At 44.0% G+C, this 23,152-nt stretch overlaps 1 protein-coding gene across 1 annotated transcript in view; it reads left to right on the top strand.

The window, feature by feature from the left end:
• The window catches only part of COL17A1 (collagen type XVII alpha 1 chain), a 204,586-nt gene that overhangs the window by 99,996 nt on the left and 81,438 nt on the right, over positions 1–23,152 (top strand). The window contains exons 28-34 of the mRNA XM_033943541.1: positions 2,313–2,348; positions 4,724–4,786; positions 5,616–5,651; positions 10,747–10,818; positions 16,471–16,497; positions 18,913–18,948; positions 23,031–23,066. Of these exons, the coding sequence (XP_033799432.1) occupies positions 2,313–2,348; positions 4,724–4,786; positions 5,616–5,651; positions 10,747–10,818; positions 16,471–16,497; positions 18,913–18,948; positions 23,031–23,066 (306 nt within the window). The remainder of the gene's footprint in view (positions 1–2,312; positions 2,349–4,723; positions 4,787–5,615; positions 5,652–10,746; positions 10,819–16,470; positions 16,498–18,912; positions 18,949–23,030; positions 23,067–23,152) is intronic.

Below are 23,152 nucleotides of genomic sequence, written 5' to 3'. Positions count from 1 at the left end.
TATTACACAAAATGCATATTAAACTTATAGACATTAATGCACAACTATTCCTCCCCCCTAGAAAAATCAGAAAAAGTACATTCCTACAGGAAATCTTCCATATATTCCCCGAATGAAATTCCAATGCAAAAACCTCCCCCTCCCACCCACCCTGGATGTGTATGCTTCAGGGTCAATAAAATAAAATCAGTTATCATTCCTTACAGAACTTAGTCAATGGTTCCCAATCATCCATAAATTTCATATACCTGTTCGGCCATCGAACGTTCCATTTTTAAAGTATAACAGAGAGATTCCCACCAGAAAGTGTCATTTAACCTATCCCAGTTCTTCCAATTCTTCAAAATGAGTTGAATGGCAACCCCTGTCATTATAAAGAGAAGTTTCACATTCTAAGAAACACATTCTAAGAGAACGCAGGTGGCAGGTCCACCGTTCTGGAATTGCTTGCCTGGCTATTTGAGATTATGTAGGGATGTGAAATCTTTTAGGAGAGATCTGAAATGTCATTTGTTTGTGCAAGCTTTTTTTACATTTTTTTATTAGAGTTAAGGTGATTTGGGAAGTGAAAACTGTGGAAACGGGCGTGAGAAGATTTTGTGAGATTTGTAGTCGTCAAATTGATGTGGAAACCGGCGCTAGAGTAAATAAAATAAATAATAGGAGATTTATGTGGGACGTTCAAAATCCACTTATTGTAAGTCTGTTCTACGATAGGCGCTGGTGTTTTAAAACAGGCTCCCAGAATCAGCCCCAACGGTGCTCAAATACATAAAAATTTGCGCCTGCTCCGAAAAAATGATAGCAATTTGTGCCTGTGCTCTGCGCCTGTGCTTAGAAGGTGGGTTGGAGTTTGGATTTGAAAGCAGCTCCAAAGAAGCGGGCTTTGAGTTAGAGAATGACACGGTGATAAAATTCATCACCGTTCCCGTCCCCGCGGATAACTGCGGGAAACCATCTTCATGTCATTCTTTAAGGAGAGAGGGAAGAATCAGAGTATAATTGGGCACAACCACTGACCCGCAAGCTTTGCTTTGAAGAATGCTGGTGTAGAAGGACTGAGGTTGAAATAGACACTAAAGAATGACAGTCTCTGGTATCCAGAGCAGATATTGTGATGTCATAATGCCTCATTCCACCAGTGCCTAAGAGCCAATCACATCAGTGATGTCACAATGGCTTCATTATCCTTGGCTCACATAAGAATCAGAGTATGAATGGCCTCAACCACTGACCCTCAAGCTTTGCTTTGAAGAATGCTGGTGTAGAAGGACCGAGGTTGAAACAGACACTACAGAATGACAAGGGATTATTTCCCGCGGTTATCCACGGGGACGGGAACGGTGATGAATTTTGTCTCCATGTCATTCTCTACTTTGAGTCTGGATTTGTACGCCGCCTGAGTTGGAGCCTGACAGAGTGAGTCAGGCAGTTTGTTCCCATAGGTTTTCCACATAGAAAAAGTTTTTATAGACTTCCCTCCGAGGTGCCCTGTTATAAAATCAAGGCCTTTGTACCAACAGAAAATCCATTCAGTTCATGTGGCCCACGGATACCAATCTGCTATCTATATCTGCTGGCTTGAATGTCAAAAATAATCTCAGTTCACCAAAAAACATCCAATCAGTGTTTACCAGAGAAAGCCATTTCCAGCTGTAGGCGTGGTTTAATGGCATAATTACACAGTGCAGCATTCCTTTCCTAGGAATTAAAAACGGCAATCTGAATATACTGTAAACACATACCACAATGTCTTATAATTCAGCCAGCGAGACAAAAACAGTGAATTAAGAAATCGGTCTTGTTCTTTTATGTTTTGAAATTTTGAAGAATCTATCTCTCTCTACATAGAGAAAGTAGAGAGAGATAGATTCTTCAAAATTTCAAAACATAAAAGAACAAGAGGGCATTTGGAAAAATTGGTAGGGGATAGATTCAAAACAAATGCTAGGAAGTTTTTCTTTACTCAACGGGTGGTGGATACCTGGAATGCGCTTCCAGAGGACGTAATAGGGCAGAGTACGGTAATGGGGTTTAAGAAAGGATTGGACAATTTTCTGTTGAAAAAGGGGATAGAGGGGTATAGATAGAGGATTGCTGCACAGGTCCTGGACCTGTTGGGCCGCCGCGTGAGCGGACTGCTGGGCGCGATGGACCTCGGGTCTGACCCAGCAGAGGCATTGCTTATGTTCTTATGTTCTTATGTTCTTGCATCTATGTAAAAAGGATGGCTAAGCGAAGTATCAAAGTTCCCAAAATGTGGACACCAAATTGCTTCCGATAGAAACATTTCTTTCTGTCTTTTATTATAGGTGACCAGGGAGACAAAGGTTCTCGGGGTCTCACAGGTCAGTGTATAAATGATCACATCTGTTTGGGAAAAGTGGGGAGAAACTTACACAGTCGCACAGACCTCTTAAAATCAGGAACTGACAGGATTCAGAAGGGTCTTGTTGGTGGCCTTGGGAGCTCCAATCTGTGTGTAACACCTCAGGGCTTGTGTCATTACTAGGCCATGGTTCATTTATCTACCATTTGTTTCATCCCTTTCACTTTGTTGGACAGTACCAGTGGCATGCGGTGAGGGCTTTCAGGGGATTCAGTGAATCCCTAGCTCTACAGCCCTGCCTTTTTTTTTTTTTTAATTACTTTTTGCTTGATGCAGTTTGATTTGTTGAGTAGGCATCTTGATCAACCAGTCAAGCTGCATCAAACAAAAAGTAACCCCCCCCCCCCCAAAATATTTTTATTTTTTTTTTAAAGCAGGGCTTTTGGGCTGGGGATTCTCCAAACCCACTGAAGACCCTGACAGTACGGGCCGTGTTTCAGCAAGACATGCCTGCGTCAGAGGTCAACCAGTAGTTGCAATCTATGAGTAATATCAGAGGAGCTTTAATTATTATTTAATTATTCACAAATCGCAACCACTCGTTGACTCCTGATGTAGGCATATCTTGCCAAAACATGACCCATGTTAGGTTATACAAATAAACTCCTCCTCTGAGGGCCCTTGGTGGGGTTTTTTTCGTGTTTGGTTTATTTGGTGCACTTTGACCCTCTCCTACATCTCTATATCTCAAGAGCCATATATAGAATCCAGGGGATAATGTTCAACTATTCTATCTTGTCTTGATCAAGATACATTCATTAGAAATGTCACAAAATGGCTGCCTGACTTTGACTCCTAGCTGAGGTAGGGTTACCAGATGTCCGGAAAAAACCTGGACATGTCCTCTTTTTAGAGGACTGCCTGGGTTCCCGGAGGAATTTCCAAAACCCAGCAGTTTGTCTGGGTTTTGGAAGTCCCCAACCTCAGGGCCGCTTCTAGAGGAGGACATCTGCGCATGCGTAGACATTGACCCGATGACATCATATGCATGCTCGCATGCATGTGATGTCATTGTGTTGATGCCCACGCATGTGCAGATGCCCTACAGACGTGGTCCTGAGCTCGGGAAGGTTTGTGTGGGGGCGGGGTGGAGTCAGGGCAGAGCTGGAGGCAGAACAGGGTGGGGCTGGGGGCAAAACAGGACAGAACTAGGTGTCCTTTTTTGTTTTATAGGAAATCTGCAACCCTAAGCTGAGGGAAATTGCTTTTGAACACAAAGAAACCTAAAGCCTTCTGGCTGAGTAGAGAGAATTCAAACTGAGCAGATTTTCTTTGGCATTTCCTGGTGCTTGCTGGAGTAAAAACCTTGGGCTTGACACATAATAGATCATTATTGATGGAGCATCATTTACACAGAATTTGGGGGTGATTCTGTGATCCTAGTGCAGAAAAACTTGCCACGGTAAAAACAGCAGTGCATGAAAATCCTTTTTCCAAAATACAATATGGAGCTTTTTCTGATCCTTCAGTTCTGAGCAAAGCTCCACTGTGCTTCAGCGCACAAGTTTTTCTGTGAAAAGTTTCCCCTCCAAAATACAGGAAGTGAAAAAGCTGCACTATTTTACGATTGTGTAAACAGACTAATGGGCAGGGTTGTCTCACCTTTTTTTCTTCATGTTAACCAAAACTGTAACATGCCCGATGTGTTAGAAATATGACTTTTCTTAAAAATAGAATGAAAGATTTCCTGGGTCTCCGCATACAAATATTTCCTGATGTTTCTCGTGAAACCCAGCAATGTAGAAAGCAATTTTTACTCCTAAAACCAGGAGTCACTTCGATTGGTGGGACTTTTTTCCCTTAAGTATCCTTGTAAATGTTTAGTTAATTTTGGTTCTGTTAAATATGTGTTTTTTGAACCCGCTCAATTGACAGCTTTTATATCTTCTAGACATCTTTGAGGGGAGTAATAATTAGATCATAGTTTATAATTGGGTCCTCCTTCCAGTATTTCAGTCAACCTTGTTTGCCTTTAAAAATTTACCTGATTACTATCTGCTTTATTTTATTCTTGGGCCCTGCTCTTGTTTTTGTGGACTTTAGAAAGCTAGTCGCTATTTTCTATGTAAATTTATGTTTCCTAGCTTAAAATAGTTATAGACTGTTATCCTTTTTTTTCTGTACAAGGGATGATTCTTGGTTAATTAATGTAAATCTTATTTTTTTTTTTTTAAATGACTTCTTAGAGCTGTTCTATCAGGGGAGATAATTTTCAGTTCTTTTTATAGTACATGATATATAACCTATTAACATTTTAATGTGAAATGGATTTGAAAGTTCAATAGCTGTGGATGACAAAGATATTTGTTTTAATTGTACTTTCTTGCATTACAGGGGAGCCGGGTGCCCGAGGATTAGCTGGACCTGCTGGAGAGGCAGGGACCAAAGGCTCAGCAGGTGCATTTCCCAGAATGCTCTTTCAAAATGAACCTACTCATCCTTAACATGTTTAGAAGGAGAACCAGTTCTGACCAGTTTTTCAACACTGTACCGGCAGTAGTGTAAAATACTTCTATCGCTTAGGGCTACCAGACGTCTGGATTTACCCGGACATCGCCTCTTTTTAGAGGACATGTCTGAGCGTCTGGACAGCTTTTCAAAACCTGGCCTTTGGTCTGGGCTTTGAAAAGCTTTCAGTTCAGAACTATGTCTGGAGCGCATCTGCGCATGCCTGAGACATCATCATATCACACCTGCAGTTGTCCTCCCGATGTGGCTCTGAGCACGAAAACAGGTTGGGGGGTGGGCGGGGGCTGGAGTTCGAGGCTGTGGTGAAATGGGGCGGGGCCAGATGAGACGGGGTGGGTCTGGGGGCGTGGCCATGGTCTGGATTTTACAATACCGTAGGAGGCTGTGACTTTGGAAACCACATCTGTCTAAGAAACCAGTCCCACTGCATTTACACAGTTATTTTTAACATGGCACTGTAGTAGCGTTGCTAATGTGGTCCAGACATGAAAATTCCTGCCGCGACATTGCGCTGAAACCGTGACAGGAGTCGACCTCATCGGTGGGAGGAGCTGAGTTTCCTCCTGTCGCATTGGCATATCAAAAATAGAAAAACGAAGGCCTGATCTGCAAACTAGGGACTGCTTTTGAAAATCACAGCCTCCTGCGGAAAGGGATAGCAGTGGTCGCTTGTGGGGACATATGCAAGAACCATAGCCAAGGCAGACTTATGGATGAACTGAAGTGGTTTCATTACTAACTCATGTATGTTGAACAGGTCCACCTGGACCAGATGGACGCCAGGGTCCAAGAGGTAAGTTATAATTTTTTACGTTACTCTACTGAACAACCTCACAAAAGACAAAGAAAAGTCTTTTTTTTTTTTTTTTTTTTAGCATTAGGCACAGATCAATCTACAGTGGAACCTTGGTTTACGAGCATAATTGGTTCCAGAAGCATGCTCATAAACCAAATTGCTCGTATATCAAAGCAAGTTTCCCCATAGGAAGTAAGGGAAACTGCTTTGATTTGTTCCATCTCCTCCCCCCCCACGAGGCTACCGGCGCTGCTCCATTCTCCCCCCCCTTGAGGAATCCGATGCTGTTCCAAACCCCTCTCCGCGATCCAGCTTCCCCCCCCCTGCGAACTGGCATCCCCCCCGCTCGCGTTGCCCCCCCCTCCACCGCGATCCTACTTTTCCCCCTCCCGAGCAGTCAATGACACCCTTTACCCGACTTGGCACCATTGCCGGTGCCCGAAGATCCTCTCTCTTCTGGCGCGGCTGGGCGGTGCGTCGGAGATCCTCCTTCTTCTGGTCTGGGCTGGGCTAGACTGGCTTTGAGCATTTGCGCATACTCAAAGCCTTCTGGTCTTGCTCTCTCCGAGATTGAGAGCGAGACCAGAAGGCTTTGAGCATGCGCAAATGCTCAAAGCCAGTCCAGCCCAGCCCAGACTAGAAGAAGGAGGATCTCCGATGCACCGCCCAGCCCAGGCCGCGCCAGAAGAGGGAGGATCTTCGGGCACCGGCACTGGTGTCAAGTCGGGTAAAGGGTGTCATTGACTGCTCGGTGGGGGGGGGGAAGTAGGATCGCGGTGGAGGGGTGGCAACGTGAGCGGGGGGGATGCCGGATCGCGGGGGGGGGCGCTCATACAGTGAGGCAAGCTCGGTTTACGAGGCACGAAGTTTGCAAATGTTTTGCTCATCTTGCAAAACACTCGCAAACTGGTGCACTCGTAAACCGAGGTACCACTGTATTCTATTATGGGAGACTGCTGGAGTCATGTGGCTGACTGCTGGGGTCATGTGACTCAGTCAGTTATGTCCCTTTCAGACACGCACTGATTAGAAGTTATAAGTTTGGCATGTATCTTCCCAGTGCCTAACTTTGGATGCCAGTTATAGTGCATAAATGGAAGGGCGAGCTTATGGGCAGTGCACAGGTGGGTAGGGTTACCAGACATCCGGATCTCCCCGGACATGTGCTCCTTTTTAAGGACATGTCCAGGGGTCTGGATGGCTTTTCAAAATCCGGCACTTTGTCCAGGTTTTGAAAAGCTTCCAACAAATCGCCGTCGGGCAGGAGAGCATCTGCGCATGCACAGATGCCCTCCTGCCCGACAAGAGCAGGCAGCGGGGGGGGGGGGGGCCTAGGACGTGACTGGAGGCAGAACTGGGGTGTAATGGGGCGGGGATGGGTGTGGAACTGGGCGGGCTTGGCGGGCAGGTCTAGGGATCCAGATTTTCTGTTTGGAAATCTGGTAACCCTACAGGTGGGCCTCCCCCTCGTGTGCGTAACTTGCAGAATACGATAAAGGCGCTTTAAAGTTCTGCATTTAGGAGCGTGCATTTATGCCTACTGGTAATGTGACGTAAGTGGACACATCTAACTGTCAGGATATTGTCAGGATTAAGTAAAATTATTTCCCTTATGTTTATTAGTCTATGAGGTAGGGAGGAGGTATTTTATTATTACATATATCATACAATAATGGAGTATATGGTTGGGGGGGATGGGCGAAGGATAGGGATAAGAATATATGTAATATACCAATGATTGTTTATAAGTGATGTATTTATTGTTACTGTGAATGAAAATATTAACACTTAATGTAATTTGTGAAAATGAATAAAGAATTAAAAAAAAAAAAAAAAAAAAGGGGACACATCTAACTGAAGGTATGGAGACGCCGATTCTTACTACTATTCTATTCTAGAATTTTAGCACCCCGGTGCCATTCTAGAATTCACGCTCAGCGTGCTGCATCCTAGGGCCTAACCTCAGTGCCCAGTTGTAGTACTGCCTCCTGCGTTTTAACGAAACGATCCGTTAGTTATTCATCGAGATTTCAAAGCATTTGTTATACCACTCTTAATGAAATCTCATTCGGGGAGAAATGAACAACAAAAGCTAGATAAACGGACCCTTAAGAGACGTAAAAATACATTTAATCATCAAATATAGGAATAAGCAACTGATTAATAATGTGTGGACATATTGTCAGCTTGTTACAATTATCAGATTTTTTTTTATTTAAATTCTTTATTCATTTTAAATACATCATCAAGTGTAACAAATTATATCAATATATCACAACATGTATCACTTAAAAATCTTACATAAATAATCATAAAATATAAAAATTATCCCCCCTCCCACCCAATCTTCTTCAAGTACAACCAATAACCTAATTCAAATAAAAACAAACTTATTAAAAACAATCAAATTTTCTCCCTCCCTCCCCCCCAATAAAAATATATATATCTACCAACAGGAAAATGATGTTCACTCATTGCAATAACTTTCTAATGGCCCCCAGATCTTTTTAAAATTATCATAACTACCTTTCTGCAAAGCAATTGCTTTTTCCATTTTATAAATATGACAAAGTGAATTCCACCAAAACAAATAACTAAGATTAGAATAATTTTTCCAATTACTAGTAATATGCTGTATTGCAACCCCTGTCATTATTAGTAAAAGTTTGTTATTATGGGATGAAATTTGACTTTTACTCCTCATAGAAATACCAAACAGAATAGTATCATAGGATAATGCTACATGGTTTTCTAAAAGACAATTTACTTGAGTCCATATTGAATTCCAAAAAATTTTAATATAGGGACAATAATAAGGCAAATGGTCCAATGTCCTTGCTTCCAAATTACAATGCCAGCATCTATTAGACTTAGAGCTATCTATTTTTTGTAAACGAACAGGGGTCCAAAACGCTCTATGCAATAAAAAAAAACCCAAACTATTATCAGATTACCTGGGAGGAGTGGCCTAGTGGTTGCACCTGCTGCCTCAGCACCCCGAGGTTGTGGATTAATCCCAGTGCTGCTCCTTGTGACCCTGGGATAGAGTTACCAGATATTCGAATTTCCCCAGACACTCCTTAGGATGATATATCCAGGGATCCAGACAGCTTTTCAAAATCCGGCGCTTGGTCCGGGATTTGAAAAGCTTCTTAGAACAAATCACTGTCGGGCAGGAGGGCATGCACGGATGCCCTCATACCCAACAAGAGCAGGCAGCAGGGGGGCATGGGTAGGGCGGGACTGGGGGCGGGTCTAGGGGGGGAGTCCAGATTTTTCAAATGGGAAATCTAGTAACCCCACCCTGAGAAAGTCATTTAACACACCACTGCCCACCAGGACAGACGGAAAAAGAATACATAAGAACATAAGCAATGCCTTCACTGGGTCAGACCTGAGGTCCATCGTGCCCAGCAGTCTGCTCACGCGGCGGCCCAACAGGTCCAGGACCTGTGCAGTAATCCGCTATCTATACCCCTCTATCCCTTTTTCCAGCAGGAAATTGTCCAATCCTTTCTTGAACCCCAGTACCGTACTCTGCCCTATTACGTCCTCTGGAAGCGCATTTCAGGTGTCCACCACACGTTGGGTAAAGAAAAACTTCCTAGCATTCGTTTTGATCTGTCCCCTTTCAACTTTTCCGAATGCCCTCTTATTCTCCTATGCTGTGACCTGTTGCACCGAAACAGCGATATATCAAGCACTGAATAAACAATAAACCTAAACCCTTCAGTGTGGATATGTCCCCATTAGTATCCGGTTTCCTATTCATATGGGTATATACTGGGTAGATATTCAACGCGATTTAACTGGCCAGAAATAGCCCCTGGCTGGTTAAATCAGTTGTTTGAGACTAACTGGTCATAGTCAGTAGCACTTAACCAGATAATGCTGATGAATATGTCTAGTTAGGCCTGGATTCTCTAACCCGCACGGTTGTCAGCAGCCATCTTAAAATCGGCCGCTGATGGCATGTCAATCACACAATGGTGACGGTTACAGAATGGCACCTCCGTCAAGGTAGGCGCTGAAAACGTAGGCCAGTAGGTGCCTTGAAACTCAATTGAAAACATCATTGAAACAGCATTTTTTATTGAGCTTGCATGCCTTCTGTCACTGAAAAAAACCCTGCACCGTTTAGAGCAGGGATGTCAAAGTCCCTCCTCGAGGGCCGCAATCCAGTCGGGTTTTCAGGATTTCCCCAATAAATATGCATGAGATCTCTTTGCGTGCACTGCTTTCATTGTATGCCAATAGATCTCATGCATATTCACTGGGGAAATCCTGAAAACCCGACTGGATTGCGGCCCTCGAGGAGAGACTTTGACACCCCTGGTTTAGAGAATCCAGGCCTTAGTGCCCAATTCAAAACCAACTATTAGGAGTGCATTCTGGGGCAGAGTCAGTATTTGGCCAGTTAAGTACCAATATTCAGCACTTAACTGGCCAAGGAAACCCCATAAACAAGACCACATAAAATTCAGTCCTACTCAGGGTGTCCATATTTTGAAAAAGAAAACCCTGGACACATAACCCCGCCCTGTTCCATCTCCAGCCCCGCCCCATTCTGCCTCTAGCTCCGCCCCATTCTTCCACCAGCCCCGCCCCCAGCAAGCCTCCTCTCTTCTACAATGAACTCTGGCCATGTCTGGAGAGCCCGGAGCATGCGTGGATATGTGTGATGTCATCGGTGCATGCTCAGAGGCCCTCTAGATGTGGCCGGAATTGGTCAGAGCTTTCCAAAACCCAGACAAATGCCAGGTTTTGGAAAGTTCGTCCGGGAGTTCTAAAAAGAGGACCCGTCTGGGTTTTCCCAGTCGTCTGATAACCCTAGTCCTACCTTTATATAGTGCCCCATAGCCAGTTAAGTGTCAAATATCTCATTTAACCAGCTATGGTGTAGCTGGCTCCGTAAAACCAGAAATTCAAGGCCAGAGCCCAGATATGGCCTGGCTTTGAATTTCCAACCCTAACACCACCAGTAGTTGGAACAACACTGAGGACTGCTGGCTGAATATTAAATCCCTTAATTTGTACTGTTTGGAAGTTTCCTTTTAAACTGAAATAAATGTTTACTTGTGATTCTTTCTAGGAGAAACAGGAATTGTGGGATTACCTGGACCCAGAGGCCCACCTGGCCTCGCAGGGGATGCAGGAATAGCCGGTGAGTCATAAGAAAAACTTAACTTATTGATTTCAACTTTTATATTCAGCAATAATGAATGACAGGAAATTTGAAGAAAATAAATAAGGAAAAAAAAAAAAAATAACATTGCAGGTAATAACCAAATAAGTTCAACTTATCAAAAAAAGAAAACATGGAGCTGTGGTACTTAGGAGAACTAAAACTTCGTTTTATAGACTGAGTCATCAACCAAGAGGAGCTCGACTCGGTTAACAATAATGTAATACATAAGCTTCACAAGGAAAAGTAGACTGAAATAGTTAATTTCCAAAATGTTTAGCAAACAAAAAAGTTTCCAGAACTTTCCGGAATAAAGCAAAAGAACCTAAACTTCTTAATGTAAGCGGTAGAGCATTCCAGAATTTGGTTAATTTAAAAGCAAAAGAATGACTAAGGGCTCCTTTTACTAAGGTGCGTGAGGGCCTTAACGTGTGGAATAACACACGCTAAATTGCTGCGCAGGCTAGACCTTGAGCTGGTGTTATTCTAGAAGCATACCACGCGGTTTAGCGCGCAGTAATTTTGTGCGTGCACTAAAACCGCTAGCGCACCTTAGTAAAAGGATCCCTAAATCTCTTAAAGGTTCTCTTTTTACCACTGAGAGAGGGAAATGTAAGTTTAAATTTTTGAGACCTTCTGGCAAGATGAGGTCTAAGAACATTCCAGTCTAAAGGAATCAAAGTGGCAAAAATGCCAAATGGGATCTTAAATGCAATACAAATGCCCTTCAATTGAATTCGGAGATACACTGGAAGAATTACCGTATTTGCCGGCGTATAAGACGACTGGGCGTATAAGACGACCCCCCAACTTTTACAGTTAAAATATAGAGTTTGTTATATACTCGCCGTATAAGACTACCCCTTCTTCCCCTCCCAGCAGCATCTCTCTTTCTACCTCTCTCCAGGTGCAGTAGCAGCTCTCCCTTTATCCATCAGCTTCCCAGCCTCCAACAGTGGCTCCCTCTCCTTCCAGCAGCTCTCAGTACTTGCCTGCAGCAGTGATTTCCTTAGGCAGCCTTGGGTCCATTGCCGCCTCTGAGGAAAGGGGAAGTTGCCAAAGTGAATCACTGCCCTGGTAAGTACAGAGCTGCTAGGAGAGGAGACAGCCACTGTTGAAGGCTCCCCATGATCTTACTCCTGCTGTGCCCTGCACATTCGCGACCCCCCCCCCCCAAGCCGGCAAAAACAGCTTTGCACCGCAGGCCCAGCCGCCCAAGACGAGTCGGAGGCCCCTACCCGCACAAACGCTGCTGATGGCCCCAATCGACACGCTGACCTCCCCGCGCACGCTGACCATCTTCTCTCTGCCTGCACTTTCCCCGCGGCCCTCTTCGGCGACTCAGCAGGGGCAGCGATCAAGACAGGCTGCAAACATCGGGACCTTCCCTCTCTGAGTCCCGCCTATTTTGTTTCAACTTCCTGTTTCCGCATAGGCGAGACTCACAGAGGGAATGACCGCCTGTCTTGATCGCCCGAGGCTGGGAGGAACAGAAGATTTCTGCAAACACCATCGGGGCAGAAAATTTAACGGGTCCATCTCGCCGGTCCTGTGCGGACCGGCAGGAATTTTCTGCGGACCGGCGGTTGAAGAACTGTGATGTAAACAGTACCCGGCGTATAAGACGACCCCCGACTTTGGGGAGGATTTTAAGGTACTGAAAAGTCGTCATATACGCCGGCAAATACGGTACATAACAACATAAAATCGGATTTCTAGACTGCGTAACCTTGACGTTCAATGCGGTTTACAAAAAATTAAATTAATAACAAATGAAATGAACCATGGGGATCTAATTGGCTATACATTTTAAGAAAAGATAAGTTGTTGTTTTTTAAGTTCAATAATCTTTATTAAACTTTTCAACATACAAAATTATATTGACCATTTTCAGCATAACACATCAAGTAAGAACATAAGGATTGCCACTGCTGGTCCATCATGCCCAGCAGTCCGCTCACGCGGCGGCCCTCTGGTCTAAGACCAGCACCCTGAGACTAGCCCTACCAGCGCACGTTCTTGTTCAGCAGAAACTTGTCTAACTTTGTCTTGAATCCTTGGAGGGTGTTTTCCCCAGCCTCTGGAAGGGCGTTCCAGCTTTCTACCACTCTCTGGGTGAAGAAGAACTTCCTTACGTTTGTACGGAATCTATCACCTTTCAACTTTAGAGGGTGCCCTCTCGTTCTCCCTACCTTGGAGAGGGTGAACAAGTATAGTATGATCTTTGAAGGTCCACTGGAATCCTGGGATCAAGTATGGTCTTCTATAACACCCATATTGTTTTCATATTCTATGGTTGTTGCAAATGTAACCCCCACACAGTTTTCCTTATCTCCAGACGCTTCAAACCCTGTGCATTTACTGTTGCTAATAGCAATTGGAGTGGTATTGAAGAACTGGAAGGACTTTACCAATATTAATTACAATGAATGACGGAATATAATAGGCTTAATTGTGAAATATGAAAGAATTGCAGCTGAGCGTAAACATACTTTGAGAATGTTTGAGAAAATATGTTTTTCATTGTTTTATGAAATGGAAATAAGAATGAGACGTGAATAGCAAGTGTCAAAAGTCCATGTCGTAGAAAGTTGTCCTCTGTATTGCTTTACTATATCGAATTGTATTTCACAATCCCTTCTTACCTTATGTTCCCAAAATGATGTTTTAGTTTTTAACCCAATGTTATTATTTAAAGTGTGTATTGTATTGTTTTTCTTCTTTTTTTTTTTAATAATGAATGTATTTTAAATTGTTCATCGCTTTGAAATATGATTAAGCGATTAATCAAGAGAATTATGAAACTTGAAACTTGAGAGTAGGGTCATGATATTTCTGACTTTTACAGTCCTTAACCGGGGGGGGGGAGGGGAAATACAAAAAGGGCGTGAGATCTTCTGCTATTTCTTTGAGAAGCCATTGAAAATATATTGACTAAGTAGAGAGGAGCCTGACCGAAGGCTACTTTATAATATACAGTGCTCCCCCGCGAATTCGCAGTTGGCGGTTCATCGTCCCAGTCATTTGTGATATTTTCCAACCACGGACGACCGGGCAGGAGAGGGCAGCTAGGGAGGCAGGAGAGGGCAGCCGGAGCGCCGGCGAGGGAAGGAAATCCCTCGCTGCATGCTCCGACCGCCTCTTCCTGCATGTCAAAGCAGCTCCTGATTGGTGAGGCCCGACTTTAGTACAGGAAGAGGCGGTCGGAGCATAAAGCGAGTGATTTCCTTCCCTCGCCGGCACTCCGGCTGCACTCTCCTGTCTCTCCTGCCTAAAAACCATATTTGCGGTTTTTCAAAATTCTCAGGGGCTACTGGAACGGAACCCCCGTGAATATCAGGGGAGTACTGTATACAGCCTAATTTACAAAGTATACAGAACAATCTGAATTGAAAAAAACAGAGATGTACTATGGCTCGGTCAGGAGCAGAAAAGGGAATCGTAGCCAAATTCTATACTGTACCATATAGCCCTTAGTGACTGTCCGATAGAAGACTTCATTTGGGTTCATCATTCACCATTACTATAGCTAGGAATACTCATACCAAATGATAACAAAGTTTCAAGTTACAAGTTTATTCATATTTTTTGATTAAACGCTTATCCGAAGGTACTAAGCGTTGTACAAAGAATAAAAAATAACAAGGACATTAACATTTTAAGAGATTAAACGTACATGATTCATTATGGGACATACTTGGGTAACTGCTTTACTAAGCCACAAGAAACAGTAGGAAAAAGGGGGAGAATTACAATTTTGAAGAAAAAATACGTAGAAGGTAAATACAAAGCAAGAACCGAGCTCCATTCTGCAACTTGTGATCTGAAATTAAAATTCATTCAAAGCACTTTCAGCTCTCGGGATGCCGAGTCTGATTTGTAGTTTGTGCACTGGAGAGAATTATTTTCTGAAAACTAGATTGGGGTTAGATTAAGTTCAGCCATTTCTGGCTGACCTTTCCTGACTGACACTCCTGGGCCTCGTCGCCCACTCGTTCTACCACTGAGTCAGATTGTTCCTCAAAGTAGCAGATGAAAGGTCTCGACATACCGGCACCTTTTCTCCCCCCAATTTATAACCACGTCTACGGGATCCGAAACCCACTTGCATTAAAAAATATCTCAAACTAGGGGCAGGAAGTACAAAGCTCCTGCAACCTGGCAAAAAAAAAAATGCCGTGATGGAAGCGATTTTAATTTTCCAGGGCATGCTCAGCAGAAATAGCATGCAAATCCTATGCACGCTATTTCTACTGAGTACTGGGGGGTGGAACTGCGCCTGGCACCCGCGCGCAAGAGTTATAGGCACAGCTCTTCTGCGCAGGCCCGGTGCAATTCCCAATCTGCCGGAGTGATAGGGCCGTAGCTTTTGCGCATGTCTTCTGTGACTGTATCTCCCGTGCCTTACAGCTGTGACATACACTCATACAACACACGCATAAAGAGCTAATGGGCCACTCCTCAAAAAAGAGTGACAGCCATTCAGAGGGACCAGCCACATGTGTAATAGATTTTCACTGCAACAAACGAACACCCCCCCCTCCTTTTACTAAGACACGGTAGAGCAGGGGTGTCCAACCTGCGGCCCTGTGAAGTATTTTGTGTGCCCTGGTTGAGGGCAATGTAGTGTTTTCCCCGGTGACGGGACTAAATCGCGCGAGACAACAGCGCGCCGACAACTGAGCGCAAGGTTGACGGCGCGCCGAAAAAAAGCAGTATTTTAAAGGGCTCCGACGGGGGTGTGTGTGGGGGGGAACCCCCCCACTTTACTTAACAGACATTGTGCTGGCGTTGTGGGGGGTTTGGGGGTGGTGGAACCCCCCACATTATACTTAAAACTGAACTTTTTCCCTAAAAAACAGGCAAAAAGTTCGGTTTCAAGTATAATGAGGGGGGTTACAACCCCCCAAACCCCCCCACAATGCCAGCGCGATGTCTGTTAAGTAAAATAGGGGGGTTCCCCACCAACACCCCCCGTCGGAACCCTTTAAAATAGTGCTTTTCTTCGGCGCGCCGTCAATCTTGCGCTCAGTTGTCTGCGCTCAGTTGTCGGCGCGCCGTTGTCTCGTGCGATTTTGTCTATGAACCGTTTTCCCCTGCTACCCTCGGGTGTTTACCGTCTTGTTGTCTCCCTCCTCTGTCTTGCTGCAGTGTTTGCACGTTTGTGCGGCCCCAGAAACATTTTTTTTTGGCTAATGTGGCCCAGGGAAGTCTAAAGGTTGGACACCCCTGCGGTAGAAGTTTCTATCACAGCCTGGGACACTAAATGCTCTGACGCTCATAGAATTCGGAGCATTGAGCATTCCAGGCCACGGTAGTAAAAGGGGGGGAGGTGGGGGGGGGGCAGAAGTGTTGCTAAGCAGATGCTCTCAGGTGCAAGACGATGAATGCATCTGATTGGCTGAAGCCGTCATCGTGCTGTGTGACCTGATTATCTTGCTGTCCCTTCACAGGCTGAATTCATTCTTGACACCCCCCTTTTGACCAGGGGCGTTGTGTGCTGGCTGTTGCCTCCTCCGACTCATGTAGTCGATTGCTTTATTGCCTAGAATGTCAGTATGGTAATGTGTAGATTTAAAATGCGTTTGCCGCCCTGTGAAATTTTCTACGATTTGTTCCCTTTCACTGCAGGGCTTCCGGGACTACAAGGATCTCAAGGCAAGTTGGTTCCACATCCTTGCACGATTTAGAGAAGAGTATCGCAAACTGTATGCCGCGGCAGGTTCCAGGTGTGCCGCGAGACGCCGGTGAGGCGGAGAGGCGCCAGCTGACCGCTTACAGGACGTGCCTCTCGCGGCAACAGGCACATCGTGTAGGCTGTCAGCTGGCACCAGCACATTTCCTCTTCTCTCCGCCCCTCTCTTCCATCAGTAACCCTTACTGGCATAGAAATAGGCTTAGGGCCGCAGCTGGAGGGTGAGTCCAGGGTGTGACAGGGTGGGATTGGGTAGATCTGGGCGGTTCATAGACAACCCCACGAAAGACAAAGGCGCGCGCTGACAACTGAGCGCAAGACGGAGGCGTGCGCCGAAGAAAATTACAGTTTTTAGGGGCTCCGATGGGGGGGTTTTGTTGGGGAGCCCCCCCCAGTTTACTTAATAGAGATTGCGCCGGCATTGTGGGAGGTTTGGGGGGTTGTAACCCTCCACATTTTACTGTAAACTTAACTTTTTCCCTAAAAACAGGGAAAAAGTGAAGTTTTCAGTAAAATGTGGGGGGTTACAACCCCCCAAACCCCCCACAATGCCCCCACAACGCGACGCGATCTCTATTAAGTAAAGTGGGGGGAGTTCCCCCCCACGCCCCCCCATTGGAGCCCTAAAAACAGTAATTTTCTGCAGCGCGCACCTCCGCACTGCACTCAATTGTCTGCGCGCGCTTTTGACCTGACACCGATCTGGGCTGGCCTGGGGGCGGGTCTGGATTTTCCATTTGGAAAATCTGATAACCCTAGGTACATGAGACCCTGAACTAAGAGACATGTGGCCAAAGCCTAGAGGAGCAAGGAATCCCTAAATACCCAAGGCCAGAGTGACAGCATCTGTTCCAATGATCAGCTCCATCGTATATCAAGACACACTGTGTTAGCATACGTTTGACTGGCTGGAAGCTTAACTGTTCTGGTTGGCTCCAGACCACATTGTATGATTTCATTTCACATCAGTCACTTCACAAATACCACATCAGGGTTCACATACAGGCCACAATGCCAACAGCATTGTTAATATAATTTCACTAACAGTTAAACAAAAGTCTATGGCTTCTCCTTCATCTCTTCACATTGTTGAACTGCTGCTATAGCAAATGCCCCTCCCCCCCCCACCCCACCCCACACACACACACACACACACAAATGAACTAGACAGTGCTGTGCCAAGCCCCATCTGTACACCTTCCCCTTGATATTCAGACCACCTGCTGGCCAGCTAGGCCAATATTCTTAACAGGGGGACAGAATTTGTCCCTGTCCCCATGGACAACCAGGGGAAACCATCCATGTCATTCTTTAGTGTGTCTCCACCTCAGTCCTTCTACACCAGCATTCTTCAATGCCTCATTCCACCAATGCCTAAGAGCCAACCTCATCAGTGATGTCACAATGGCTTCAATATCTTATACTTGGCTCAAATAAGAATCAGAGTATGAATGGGCCCAGCCACTGACCCTCAAGCCTTGCATTGAAGAATGCTGGTGTAGAAGGTCTGAGGTTGAGTTAAACACTAAAGAATGACATAGGATGGGGATGGGAATAAATTCTGTCCCCATTTCATTGACCTCAAGCATATTAAGGCCCTGCATATTAGTCTATGGATATGTTAGCGTTTAGCGTGGGCTAATCAGTTAGCGCATCTTAGTAAAAGAGGAGGGTAAGTGTACATATCCCGAAAAGCCAACTGGCTGGGAGGTCTCTGACATCCCATTGCCTTACTGAAGTCGGTGGAGAAGGAACAGATTGCTTCAAGATCTCTGTCTAGCTGTTGGCCCTGGATGTGCAAAGCACGATCAGTCGCCTCCCACTTTTAAAAACTAAATACTAAATGCGAAAAATCATCCCAAATTGATGAAGAGAAACGGGGAGCGAGAAGTGATCCGAATAGGCATTTTATCTGAAATCGGATCCTAAAATGATCCCCAGCGAGTGACTGAGAGAGTCTGCCACAGACTGGTGCATTTTTGAACAAGATAAGATATTAGTATGGCCTAAAGAGTGTGAATTATTGCAGCTGTCAGCCTTGCCAATAAGGGTAGGTTAAAAAAAAAAAAAAAAGGGAAATTATCTGAGCACAAACGATTTTCTTACTGTGTCCTAATGAGCTGCCACTAACTAACTCCCAGGGGGTCTTTCTCTGTGATCTCAGGGCAGCATAATAACCTGTGTTCAGCAGTGGTCATAATTAACAGGCGCAGGAGAGAAGAAATTAGAAGAAAAGCCAGCTCTGCACATGGAAATAGCTCAACGGGTGTTTTGCTCTTCCAAAGAATGATCTTGCTGAAAAGAAACATTTACAAATATTTTGAAAAGTATCTGGAAATAAAAGGGTTAACCTTTTAAAATTGTTATTATTATTGCAGGGCTTCAGGGTGAGCCAGGGCGAACAGGGTCAAAAGGTGAGTCTGCTCTGTCACTGGATACCTTTCCTGGCCAGTTCCTCTAGATACCTGGATCGACAGCACCATCTAGTGGATTCAGAAACAAAAGCAGCAATAAACGCGTTTCCTAGATTTCTCTACAAGCTGAAACACTTTTCCCAGAGTCTCTTTATGAACTTGTAATTTCTTCTTTTCTAGAAAAGCAAGGACGATGAGGAGGTGCTGAAACGTTCTCAGTCCAACCAACCAGCTTCCTAAATTTGGAGCGTTATTTTGTCACTGTAGCTGACAAGAGCGTCATCTTAGTTCGTTAAGTGCCAAATTGCAGAAACAAAATTCCATGTTTTTTTGGCGTGGTTTCAGATCACTGATTGAACCATATCCACGTCATTCTCGTCTTGGTTGGGCTGAGAACGTTTCAGCAGCCCTTTGAATAGGTTCCGAGATACTTTGGAGGCAAAGCCAGAACTATGTCCACCTGTCGGTGCACAGCCCTTCTGTTTCTATAGCAAAAGGAAAATCTTTACTTTCTTTTTTTTTTTTTTAATCTTTATTCATTTTAAAGCCAAAAATAAGTGCAACATGTTATACTTTAACAGCACTTAGGGCTCCTTTTACAAAGACGCGCGCTAAAATGCCGTGCGCACTAGCCGCTACCACCTCCTCTTGAGCAGGTGGTAGTTTTTCGGGTAGCACGCGCTAATCCGGTGCGTACGCTAAAAACGCTAGCGCACCTTTGTAAAAGGAACCCTTAAATTCAGTCAAAATTATATTCTATGACAAAATACATATATCACCCCCCCCACCCTTCTACATATCCAACAATTTCCACTCAGATTTCCAATATATCTTCCCACCCAAATATATATATATCTTCCCACCCTTTATCAAAGGGGAAAATCAACAATCACTCCTTACAGAATTTTGTCAATGGCTCCCAAATATCCATAAACTTCCTATAATGTCCCTGTTGTATGGCCATCATACGTTCCATTTTAAAAGTGTGACATAGAGATTCCCACTAAAAAGTATAATTTAACCGATCCCAGTTTTTCCTGTTCTTCAAAATAAGCTGTATGGCAACCCCTGTCATTATAAAGAGAAGTTTGTTATTCTGTGCAGATATTTGGCTTTAGCCCTCATTAACATACCAAATAGGATGGTATCGTACATCAATGCCACTGGATTTTCCAATATTTTGTTCACTTGATCCCAGATGGGTCTCCAAAATTTAAGTATCAAGGGACAATAGAAAATCTTTACTTTCTAAAAAGGCAACACTGGCAGTTTCTAGAAAGACATCAAGGTGTCAATTCAGCTTAGGATATTTCAGACCAGTCCTGCTTTCCAACTTACATCTGCAGTGTAATAGGCTATGGTATGTCCTGATCCTCCCCATTGAAATCAGTGCTGAAAGTCCCATAATGCACCAAATGGGGTGTTCAGAAATTTAGGACTGTCTTAACATCTGGAACTGGGGAACTCAGCATCTCTGAATGTGTTATTGGTATTCCCAGAGTCTCCCCCACTGAAATCAGCAGGTCCCATAATGCGTCAGGATTGGGCTGTCAGAAATCCAGAACTGGACCGTAAAAGGTCCCTACTGGAATGGGGTGAGTTGTGAGCTGTGCTCACAGCTCGCTGCCTCCTTACCCACAAGCAGCTGCTACAGCATCAGAACTTGGAGAAAAGAGTAGGCAGGTTTTATTGTGAGAAAACAAAAATTATTGCTTTCATTGAAAACTTACCGTTCTATTTGGTAAATTCCTTGCTTAATCAGATCACCTCTCTCAGGTATTTTTTTTCTCCCCCTTATAACCCCATTGTATTATGTAACATCTTTCTTCTCTCTTGTATTCTTTCTCCATGCTTCTCCAATTCATGATGTAACTTCCTTCTTCTTGCATTTTGTAATTCGCTGATTGTCCAGCCTTCTTTCTATGTGAACCGCCTAGAAGTCAGTTTGACTATGGCGGTATAGAAAAATAAAGTTATTATTATTATTATTCCCCACACAACATTTCTTTATGCCCATTGCATTTCCAAATTATTTTTGCTTTATTCTCATCTAACATGTTTAAAATGTTCCACAAACAGATAGTCAAATAAAAAAAAAAAATAAAAATAAAATCAAGGTTCTGAAGCCTCAAGAGAGCCATCTAGATTTAGCAGAAAAGAAAAGTCCCCATGTGGTTTAACCATATGTAGTCTGGATAGTTCTTTGTGCCAAGCTCAGCTGCTTATTCTAACATGATTGCATGAGCAAGATTTTGGCCAGGCTGCTCAGCTCTGAAAGCCCAGTAGAAGAAAAATGTTTTATAAAAGGAATGGATTTCCAGCACCATGGAGACTTCTTCAGTTTACTACCGTTACTCTATTTATCGTCTTTCTAAAGAATAATTTTGCAGTGCAAAACGTGGGTTTTCTATGAGACAAAGTACCATAAACTAAACTGAGTTGGGAAGGTCACAGAACTGCTGCTGTTCTTGCAATACAGCTGAAAGCCATGGATTGGATTCTACAAAGGTCCAATAGCCCTCACTCCCATTCTACCAGCATGAATTTGCAAGGGGGTGCTTTAAATTTCTCAGCCCAGTCAAGAAGAGAATGATGTGCATATGGTCCAATCAATGATCTGGCACAATGTCAAAACAGAGAATTTTGTTTCTGCAAATTGGCACATAACGAAATAAGGTAACACTCTTTTCAGCTACAGTGGCAAAATAACGCTCACAATTTAGGAAGTGGGTGGGTTGGGCTGAGAACTTTTCAGCACCCCCTTGTACCTAGCATGCCACAGGTTGAATTATTTACAAACATGGTCTCTGAGCAATTAGCTTATATCAATGTTTTCTGAGTCTCCACTTTTTTCCTCTGAACTGGTCAAATTTGTTGCTCCTTTATCTTGGTGGCCAGTAAAATATTCCAGGTCCCTAGTACTTGCCCAAAACCCATGGAGTAGCAACATTTCATTATCTCAGAGTAAGCAAGATTCCGGAACCCCAACAGTAGCAACATTCCATGTAGAATCCCCAAAGAGTAGTAAGATTCTAGAATCCCAAAGAGTAGCAACATTCCATGCAGAATCCCCAAAGAGTAGTAAGATTCTAGAATCCCAAAGAGTAGCAACATTCCATGCAGAATCCCCAAAGAGTAGCAAGATTCTAGAATCCCAAAAGGTAGCAAAATTTCATGCAGAATCCCCAAAGAGTAGTTTCAAGTTTATTAGGATTTTATATACCGCCTATCAAGGTTATCTAAGCGGTTTTTACAATCAGGTACTCAAGCATTTTCCCTCTCTGTCCCGGTGGGCTCACAATCTATCTAACATACCTGGGGCTATGGAGGATTAAGTGACTTGCCCAGGGTCACAAGGAGCAGCGCGGGGTTTGAACCCACAACCCCAGGGTGCTGAGGCTGTAGATCCAACCACTGCGCCATACACTCCTCCAGCAAGATTCTAGAACCCCAAAGAGTAGCAACATTCCATGCAGAATCCCCAAAGAGTAGCAAGATTCTAGAATCCCAAAGAGCAGCAACATTCCATGTAGAATCCCCAAAGAGTAGCAAGATTCTAGAATCCCAGAGTAGCAACATTCCATACTACCGATCCAAGGCAAGCAGTGGCTTCCCCCATGTCTTTCTCAATAACATACTATGGACTTTTCCTCCAAGAAATTGTCCAAACCTTTCTTAAAACCAGCTACGCTATCCGCTCTTACCACAACCTCTGTTAATGCGTTCCAGAGCTGAGTGAAAAAATATTTTCTCCTATTGGTTTTTAAAAGTAACTTCATTGAGTGTCCCCCTAATCTTTGTAATTTTTGACAGAGTAAAAAATTGATCCACTTGCACCCATTGCGCAATGTTATAGAGTTACTAAACATTGGGCTCCTTTTACAAAACCACGGTAGAGGTTTCTGCTGCGGGACGGTGTAAATGCTCCAACTTCCACCGCACCTTTGTAAAAGCCAGCGATTATCTTTAGGATGAAAAACACACCCAGATACAATAATATGTCTATTTCTACAAAATGATAACACAATAAATGCTTACCTAACAAAATAATATGTTCATTTCTTTTTTTGTTGTTGTTTCAGGCGATAGTGGATCTCCAGGCAGGGTTATCAATGCAGGTATGTCACCATTGGGCTCTCCAATAATTTGTGTCAGTCCGATTTTTTCTCTGACTGTATCCCATCCATAAATGTATATTTGCGTG

This window comes from Geotrypetes seraphini, chromosome 4, assembly GCF_902459505.1.
Source record: "Geotrypetes seraphini chromosome 4, aGeoSer1.1, whole genome shotgun sequence".
NCBI classification, from domain to species: domain Eukaryota; kingdom Metazoa; phylum Chordata; class Amphibia; order Gymnophiona; family Dermophiidae; genus Geotrypetes; species Geotrypetes seraphini.
The sequence above is the reverse complement of the archived record's forward strand: the minus strand, read 5'-3'. Positions and strand labels throughout refer to the sequence as shown.